Source organism: Crocuta crocuta, unplaced genomic scaffold (assembly GCF_008692635.1).
Source record: "Crocuta crocuta isolate KB4526 unplaced genomic scaffold, BGI_CrCroc_1.0 scaffold367, whole genome shotgun sequence".
Taxonomy (NCBI): Eukaryota; Metazoa; Chordata; class Mammalia; order Carnivora; family Hyaenidae; genus Crocuta; species Crocuta crocuta.
The window spans coordinates 3,041,269-3,051,274 of NW_027527936.1; the positions used below are offsets into that span (position 1 = coordinate 3,041,269).

At 43.6% G+C, this 10,006-nt stretch overlaps 1 protein-coding gene across 1 annotated transcript; it reads right to left on the reverse strand.

Moving 5' to 3' along the window:
• Window positions 1–562: 562 nt before the first annotated feature.
• Window positions 563–1,507, reverse strand: LOC144221526 (putative olfactory receptor 2B3). The gene has a single exon (XM_077752029.1). It carries the CDS (start codon window positions 1,505–1,507, stop codon window positions 563–565), a length of 945 nt encoding a protein of 314 aa, XP_077608155.1.
• Window positions 1,508–10,006: the final 8,499 nt, after the last annotated feature.

Sequence of the window (10,006 nt, forward strand, 5' to 3'; positions counted from 1 at the left end):
TCTCATGAATCATTCACTCATTATTTAAAAATGTTTTATTTATTTCTGAGAGAGAGAGAGAGAGAGAGAGAGAGAGGGAGAGAGCGAGCAGGGAAGGGTCAGAGAGAGAGGGAGACACAGAATCGGAAACAGGCTCCAGGCTCTGAGCTGGCTGTCAGCACAGAGCCCGACGAGGGGCTCAAACCGACGAACAGTGAGGTTATGACCTGAGCCGAAGTCGGATGCTTGGCTGACTGAGCCACCCAGGGGTCCCATGAACTCATTCATCCAATCAGCAAATGTTAATGATACTTTGTTACAGATTCTTTGCAGAGCCCTGGGAAACAAATAAATCAGACATAGGTCCTGACTTGGCACTCTGTCTACAGCTGAGTCTCTGGATGTTTGAGGATAACTCAGCTGCTGGAACCATCAACAGGTCCCACCCAGGCACCAACCTTACATATTATCTCCCATAACTATCAGTCAGTGATTCATGCCTATCCGTAGGGTGATGGGAGGGAATGGGGTGGAACGTGTGGTATCAGGGCTGGTGATAGCTTTCTATGCTCCAGTGGCCTCTCTAAGAAGCCTTGCTTGAGCCTGTTAACTTGAGAAAAGCCCTCTTCACATCTTTGTTTCTAAGGCTATAGATGATGGGATTGAGAAAGGCAGAGATAACATTGTAGAACAGAGCCAGTTTCTTGTCCCGCTCTGGGGAGGCATTGGCTCCAGGGTTCATGTACATAAACATGGCAGGTCCACAGAACATGGTGACCACAGTGATGTGGGAGGCACAGGTGGAGAAGGCCTTGAGTCGACCCTGAGCTGAGCGGATCTTCAAGATTGTAGCAAAGATGCGGACATAAGAGGCCAGAATGAAGGAAAGGGGTACCAGGAGAAGGATGAAGCCCAGGATAAAATCTACTTGGTCATTGAGGGATGTGTCTGCACAGGCCAGTTTCAGAACAGCAGGGACCTCACAGAAGAAGTGATTGATCTCATTGGGGCCACAGTAGGGCAGGCGCATTGTGAAGACAGTGTAGACTAGGGAACAGCTGATACCCCAGAGTCCACAAAAGATAGCCATTGCCACACACAGCCATGGGGTCATGATAACATTGTATCTGAGTGGGTAACAGATGGCCACATATCTATCATAGGCCATGACAGAGAACAGCCAGCCCTCAGTGATGCCCAACACCAGAAAGATGTACATCTGGGCCACACACCCAACATAGGAAATAGTTTTCTTCTGGCAGATCAGATGTACCAACATTTGGGGCACAGTAGTGGTGACATAGCTCATGTCCAGCATGGAGAGGACACTGAGGAAGAAGTACATGGGTGTGTGGAGGCGGGAGTCCAAGTGGATCAAGGTGACAATGAGCCCATTGCCCACAAGTGTAGAGAGGTAGAGGAAGAGGAAGATGTTGAAGAGGATTGCATTAATTTGGGAATCCCTGGAGAAGCCCAGAAGGATGAATTCAGACACGGAGCTGTGGTTGTCCCAGGGAAAGTTCTGCATTCTCCTTCAGCTGCAGAAAGAAAAATGAACCGACTAGTGGCCCAGGTTAGGATGCACATTCAGGTACCATGACCATTCAGTTGCTGGCAGCCAGTGGTTATTTGGATATCACTATCAGCTCAAAGACTGAGGTCTAGTCAGAGTGAGGCCAAATTTGGGGAAGGGAGGGAAACCTTCATGGAATTTTCTGTTTATCATGCCCAAATCTTTTTTTCAAGACCACCAGGGTCTCATTTGATTCTATCATCCCCAGAAAGGCCACCTGTTTTCTTGTCTTTCGGGAGTTATCATCACATAATGCATTGCTTGGGGCTCTTTTCCCCTAGTCCTGGCTATAGAGTGGGATAATGATCTGAAGTTCTCCCATCCCTCTTCTCGAAAAACAAACACTCAGAACCCTTTCCTTTGGAGTTTTAGCCTTCTGATCATTACAATATAAAGGAGGTGAGTCAGAAATGTGAGGAAGATATATGACTCCAGAAGCATTAAAATTTTTTAGAAAAATTTTACTCAGGTCTGTGTTTCTTGAATCTTTTGGGCATCTGAAAGCTTCCTTACATCCGATTTTGTTTTAGACAAAATTGTTCACTATTCTGCTTCATCCTGGCCTTACCCACAAATGAAGGAAAGAGTCTTCCTGCTTCACTCTAAAACTATAATAGAGGGGCGCCTGGGTGGCTTAGTCGGTTAAGTGTCCGACTTTTGCTTGGGTCATGATCTCACGGTTCGTGGGTTCGAGCCCCGCGTCGGGCTCTGTGCTGACTGCCAGCTCAGAGCCTGGAGCCTGTTTCAGTCTGTGATTCCCTCTCTCTCTGACCCTTCCCTGCTCACGCTGTTTCTCTCTCTCTTAGAAATAAATAAAATATTTTAAAAAAACTATAATACAGACAGAATAATAGCTTTTTTTTTTTTTTTTTTTTTTTTTTTTTTTTTTTTTTAAAAGGGNAATACCTTCCCAAAAGTAATATATCCCTTGGAGTCCTTTCTTTTTTTGCAGTTGAGATTTATGAAAGGAGAGGAGACCCATTTAAAGACTGCATAAGTTTAGTTTATATATTAAAAATTAGGGATGACTCCTTGTTTGTGGTACTACAGGAGCTGGTGTATTCTAGTGGAGCATGGGATTTGTAATCAAAAGACTAGACTTCAAGTCTTGGTGCTTCAACTGTGCTTCCATTCAAGTAACTTAATCTCCTTGAGCCCCATTTGCTTCTCTGTAAAAATCTACATAATATTTACCAGAAGAGATATCATGAGAAATAATCCATAATACGTGTAAAGTGCTTAGCTCTGTGATTAACACAGAGCAGGAGCTCAGTAATATTATTTCCCATCAAATCCCCTTCCTCACGGTGTCATTCATCAAATAGTCAACAAACACTGATTGAGCACTTACTACCTATCACGTTCTGTTCTAAGAGCTGAAGAGACAGGACAAATAAGTTCTATTCCTAATCCTCAAGAAGCTTACAGTCTGTTTAGAGAAATAGAAGAATAGAGGCACAAACCACATCCCAGTGTGCTTAGCACTCTGACAGAAATATGTGCTAGCAGTCAAAGCTCTTTGCTAAGCACTAGGGATACAGTAATAAAAATCTTTGCCCTCAAAAAGCATTCACGGGAAGGAGACAGGTGAACAATGAATACAGCCAAATGACAAGTGTTGATGGGGTAAGTACAGAGTGTCAAAGGAGCCCAGATAGGCTGTGCTTTCTTAAAGAAGCACCTATGTAGCCTTTGAGAGGTAGACGTATCCAAGAAGAGGATGCATAATGTGAAACTTAAAAGCTGAGAAAAGATTAGCTAAGCAAAGATCTTAAGGACAAGTTTTGCAAGAAGATGGTGCTGCAGGTGCAAAGGACCATAACTAAGGAAAGGTTTTGTACAACCATTGTGCACAAGACATAAAGACTGAGGGTAGGATAGTCTGCACAGGGCAAGAGGGAAAAGAAAAGGGTATTGTATACTTTAGTGAGGAGCATGGAGTTGGTAATTTAGGCCATGACAATTTGCAGATAAGTTTTAAGCAGAAAAGTAATTCATTGAGGCTTAGGTTTTAGAAACATCACTACTTGGGTGGAAGTTAGGAGAAGGCATTGGAGTGAGACCAGTTGATGAGTATGGGAAAAAGGCAGGGACAGCATAGAATTCTAGAAAATAAAGAAGAGAAAAGCTATTAGAGAGAGATGTAGGAAACTGAATCAACAGAGCTTAGTAACTGAGGAGTACAGAAGGTGAGAGAGAAGAAAGAGACAATGATGAGCTTGAGGTTTCAGGTTTGGGAACAATTACAAGACAAAACCTGGGTGGAGGCGGTGGAGGGAGAGATGGCGTGAGTCAGGAAATGACTGAAAGGTAATGATTAACTTTGTTACAGACATAGAGCTTGACACATGGGGTATTCTTGAGGATCTGACAAAGAATAGGTTGGATAGCATTGAAACTCAGGAAGGATATCTAAATGGAAAGGATATCTAAGTGGAAGATAAAAATTGAGAAGGTAATCAAGGTACATGATGGATGAGAGCCCTCCAGGATAGCTCAGAGAAAGAGCAAAGGATCAAAAGCTGCAACCTGACGCATGAACACAAGAGAGATCAGCAGTAGAAGAACTAGGGCTTGAGCAAGAGCATCAGAGAGGCAGGGAACTTGGTTTCACCAACCAAAGGAGCTAACATCTCCAAAAAGGGCATATGATGCCAGACACTACAGAGAGGGCAGGAGGAATAAAACTTTAAAAATGTAATAATGTGGGGCGCCTGGGTGGCTCAGTCGGTTAAGCCTCCGACTTCAGCTCGGGTCATGATCTCACGGTTCGTGGGTTTGTGAGCCCACAACGGGCTCTGTGCTGACAGCCAGCTCAGAGCCTGGAGCCTGTTTCAAATTCTGTATCTCTCTCTCTCTCTCTCTCACCCTCCCCTGGTCACGCTGTCTCTTTCTCTCAGAAATAAATAAAACATTAAAAAAATAAAAATGTAATGTGGAAATTATTCTTAGCTTGGAAGTGGGAAATTTTGGTGAAGTGAAAGCAAAAATCTGACACCAGTGGGTTTTGAAGAGTGAACTGGTCTGTAAAGTGGAGTAATGAAGAGATATCTAAGATTGGGTCGTAAGGTGGAAAGAGTGTTTTATCTGTGTTGCTGTTTTTTAAAGATATATACACTGGGTGGGGGGGGAGCCAAAAGAGAGGGAGAAAGAGGTGATATTGCAAGGTCTCTGAGGAGGCAACAGAAATGGAACTAAGTGCACAAGTCATGAAAGGCAGCTTTAGGAAGAGTACAGTGGAAGGCACGGAGCTAAGAGTGAGTTGGATACAGGTCATTTAGTTGTGACTACCAGAAATTTCAACAGTATCTTCCCATGCACCAGTCTCATGGGTTCTTCCTTCACAGTCTATCATGTAGATGGTGAGGAAGACAATCTGATCCAGTGGTTGAAAGTAGAATTTCAAGTCTCAAATAGATAGAACAAGAAGCTAATGTCAAGAAAAGAAATGTTATAGTAGAGAGCTAAAATCCTCTGTCCCTTCCTTGGATTCAAAAAGCCAACCACAACAGTTTAGATGAAGCAGTAGTTCATTGGGCAATAACTGAAGACTGAAAGTGTATCAGTGTAAGTAAACTTTCTAAAAAGTCATCATTGAGGTAACATCATTGAGAAAGATTGCTGACAGATGGCGAAAGGTGTCATGGAATGTGTCTGCAGTAGTCAGATCTCATGTAGGGCATCTTTCTCAATGGTGGGTCCACATTTTAAAGGCAGTGTGGATATGTTGAAATAAGTTATAAAGAAGGGTCTGGAAACCACATCATATGAAGAAGAGTTGGAGAAATAGGGTATGTTTACCATGTAGAATAAAAGGTGAAGGACATTCTGGAAGTTGAGGGCCAACTCTTTGAAAGGCTTTCATGTGGAAGACAGATAAGACTTGTCCTAGGTGGTCTTAAGAAGTATAGTTGGGAGTTACACCAGAGAGGCAAGATCCAACATAATACAACCAGCTTACATTACGGAGGGCAGTCCACAGATAGAATCAACTGTCCTGGAAGGTAGTAAACTTGCTGACCCCATGAAAGGATCTAACAAAATGTCAAAATGCATTGTAACCAATCCTGCTGGTGGGGCAGGAGTGTCTCTGGTCTACTCTATCTAGAAGAGTTGAAGACTTTGACACTCCTCTGGCAGCTCCACTGGACCTTCTAGCTCCACCTGGACCTGATATCTGATGCCTGGACTATTGCAGTAGGCTCTCAGTAGGCTTCCCATCCCCATTCCTTGTTACATACTCAGTGACCAGAATATGGTACAGAATTGATGAAAAGAGGAGTATAGAAGGGGAAGGGAAAGAACAGCCAGGAATAGATTAATGGGGACTCCAAGGCCACTGTGAGCCTCCTCTCCAGCCATCCCAGGGCCTGGCCTAGGGCTGTGCCAGAGAGTAATGATATGTATATCCATATCCTGTTTGGAAGCAATCACCTCCCTCCCCTTCCCACATAAGAGCATTGCAGATCTTCTCAGTTCTAACATCTCCCTCCAGCTCCCACCTTTTATAACTCATCATCCCTACTTTTATCTCTCCTATCAGGGCCTTGTCCTAAATCTATGGAGAGCCAACTGCTTCAGCTCCATAGCAGCAGCCTTCACTTCCTTCCATCTCTCTTCCCCTCAACCAAGCAGCACACCCAAAAGACAAATAAGGAGGGAGAGGGAGAGGTAAAGATAAGAGACTGATCACTGTACAGAGAGTAATCAGTGAACCCAGGAGGACAGAGGTTAGGAAGTCGAGCAGATGCCCAGGAGGACCTGATGTGGATGGAATGGAGGCATCCAGTGAGACAGGCGGGGACAGGTGAGAAGCATCAAGCAAGGATGCCCAGGAGTGAGACCGTATGGCTCAGGCCCCTGCCTCTGCCCCTTCTCCTTACCTGGCACTGGGCTCAGTGTGGGATGAGCTGGGGGCTTGTTGGTTCCCTCTTTCATAATCTGCTTCTGATCCTCAGGGAAGACAAATCAGGTAGCTTCTTAATGAGCTTCTGTGCTGTGGGATTCTCCAGGTCCCATCTCAGCCCTCCCAAGCCCTGACCACACTTCACCTCCCCAGACTGGCACTCAAAGCCTATACGCCCAGGCCCTTGATCCGCCCAGATCTCCATGGGCTTTACCTTAGTCTGTCTTGGAGTCCAAGGGGACAGATGTGTGGGTGTCAATTACTGTAAGCGCATGGATTGAAAAGTGCAAGAGGTGAGGGCCAAACATTCAGGCCAGGGAAGGCTTCCCTGGGCCATAAAGAATCCACAAGCATTTGGAGAAAAAAGGGATGGCAGGGAAGAGCTCTGCTCTGTGCTCAGTCCCCAGGACTCTTATCCACTCTCTTCATCATGCCCTGCTGGGTCCTGGCCTGTGTTGTGTTCTGACACCCTGTGATCCCCAAAGACTGTGGCTCCCTGCAGGGAAGAGAATATGCCAACAATTGTGAGATCCTTCATGGAACCTGGCTCAGGATGAAGCAACTGATAAATATTCCACATGGGAGCAAAGCCCTGAACAGTTGGAAGGTCAAGATCAAATCCTGGTTCTGCCACTTACTAATAGTGTAGTATTTTACAAGTTAGCAGCCTCCCTGTACCTCCATTTCCTCACCAGCAAACTGAGGCAATAATAATAATATAAGTAGCTGTGGGGATTAAATATGATGGAGTATGAAACAGATGTAGTAAAATGTGTATATCATTTATGCTTGACATGGCTCCCCAGTATACATCAGATGGTTGATCTGCTTGTCCTTCACAATGAGACTCAGTGTGCTGAGGGACCACACCATGTCCTTCATAGCTACCAGCTCTGCTTCTTGCCTGGGGCAGGACACACAGCAAGTACCTCCTAACTGTGGTCAGAATCCACCCCCAGTATAGATGGAAGAGACAGCCCCTTGGATGACTAAGGTGAGAAGTCTGAAGTTGCCTTCTTTGATTTGAAATCACTGCCACTGGAGTCAAACATTTGGCTACTCAGAGAAGACCAATGGAGTTGTCTTATTTTCAAACTCTGGTTGGTGGCAACTGCCTAGAACAGTGGATCGAGGCAGAAACAGCAACCTCAGGCTCACAGAGAAGGACTGCCATGATTGGTCAGTAACACCTGCTGTGAGCACCGGAGGGAGGTTAGCAGAACATGTAGGTGTTAGTATGGTGTTTCAAAACTCCCTTCAAGTTTTCATCATCCCTTCTATTAGTATGTGCAGTGCAATTCAGCAAAGTGAATCCGATACTGTCTGTAGTCATCCAGGAGAACCCTCAGCTGGCTTTCATCCTTCCATCTGCAAGCCCCCCCTTTATATTTATTGAAGAGAAAGAAAAGGAAGGCATTGCAGTTGTATGAGACAGAGCAGAGGCAGGGGAAGAAAGCACTAATTTTTATTTTTTTAATGTTTTATTTATGTCTTTATTATTATTATTTTTTACAAATAGTTTATTGTCAAATTAGTTTCCACATAACACCCAGTGCTCATCCCCACAACTGCCCTCCTCCATGCCCATTCCCCCCCCCACATCCATCAGTCCTCAGTTTTTGTCAGCATTCAAGAGTCTCTCATGGTTTGCCTCTCTCCCTTTCCCCCACCATTTCCCCCCTTCTTCTCCCCCTTGTTCCTCCGTCAAGTTCCTCCTAATCCTCCTATACGTGCAAACATATGATATTTGTCCTTCTCTGCCTGACTTATTTCGCTCAGCATAACACCCTCAAGGTCCATCCATGTTGCTACACATGGCCAGATTTCATTGTTTCTCATTGCCATGTAGTATTCCATGGTATAGATAAACCACATCTTCTTGATCCATTCGTCCGTTGATGGACACTTAGGCTCTTTCCATGTTTTAGCTATTGTTGAGAGAGAAAGCACTAATTTTTAAAAATATTATCTTAAAGAAAAATCACCTTCTTGCAGCCCATTTCCCTGACAGTTACCACCCATTTCTTTGCTTCCGTCTGGAGGAGATCTTCTAGGAAGGGTGGTGTGCACTTCCTGTTCCCACTTCCTGCCCTACATTCTCTCCCAAACACTGCAATCAGGTTTCACTGCCATCATGTCCCTCTGCCTGTTGGTTTAGCAGTGGCAGCCAAAAGGTGATCTCACCTTCTAATTAAACAGAACCAAGATTTTCTTCCCTAGTGAAAGAATTTCCCCTTAGAGCACTAGAATGTCCAAACACACCAAACCCAAAACATTTTCCCTCCAAGGGGTGCCTGGGTGGTTCAGTTGGTTAAGTGTTCAACTCTTGGTTTCGGCTTAGGTCATGATCTCACAGTTCATGAGTTCAAGCTCCACGTTGGGCTCTACACTGTCAGTGTGGAGCCTGCTTGGGATTCTCTCTGTCTCCCTCTCTCTCTCTGCCCCTCCCCTGCTCCCTTGCCCTCTCACTCTCAAATTAAATAAATAAACATTAAAAAAACACTATCCTATCCTTTCTCTATTCAGTTACTTTTTCCAGTTTCATTAAATATGAATAAATACTTTTAAGTACTTTTAAATACTTGTGGCCTATTTCTCAACTGACTAATCTATTTCATTGATATTTGTGTCTATCTGTACCAATACCAATACTGCAGATCACAGCATCTATACAAGTCTTAGAATTGGATAAAGGTTCTTCCATCTATATTCCTCCCCCCTCCCCCAAATTGCTTTAATCGAGTTCCTTTGCTTGTTATGTAAATTTTCAGATTTACTTGTTCATATCAACAAAAATTCCTGCTGGAATTTTGATATGAATTGTATTTATTTATTTATTTTTATTTTTTTTGATATGAATTATATTTAAACTGTAGAATAATTTGAGGGAAAGTTGGCATCTTTGGTATGTTACGTTTTTCAATCCAGGACCGTAAAATGTCTCTCCATTTAGTTACTTCTTTGATTCTTCTCATCAGCGTTTTACAGTTCAGCACAGATACTGTACATGTTTTGCTAATTTATAGCTAAAAGTATTTAATTTTTATGAAGCTAGTGTAAATAACATTCTATAATTTTAGTTTCCAAGTGTTCATTGTTAGTATAAGGAACTATAATTGATTCCTTTGTGTTAATCTTGTATTCTGTAACATTGCTAAACCCATTAGTTAGTTCTAAGAGTTTTAATGTAGAATCCTTTCTTTTAAAAAATGTTTATTTACCTCTCTCCCTTTCCCCCACCATTTCTNTGACTCCCTCTCTCTCTGACCCTCCCCTGCTCACGCTGTCTCTCTCTCTCTCCTAGAAATTAAAAAATAAATAAATAAAAAATAAAAAATGTTTATTTATTTATTTTAAGAGAGAGAGCACACACGTGCGTGTGGGGGGAGGGGCAGAGAGACAGGGAGATAAAGAATCCCCATCAGAATCCTTGCTGTCAGTACAGAGCCCAACACAGGGCTCTATCCTACAAACCGTGAGATCATAACCTGAGCCAAAATCAAGAGTTAGACAATCGACTGAGCCAACCAAGTGTCCCTTTGCTTTTT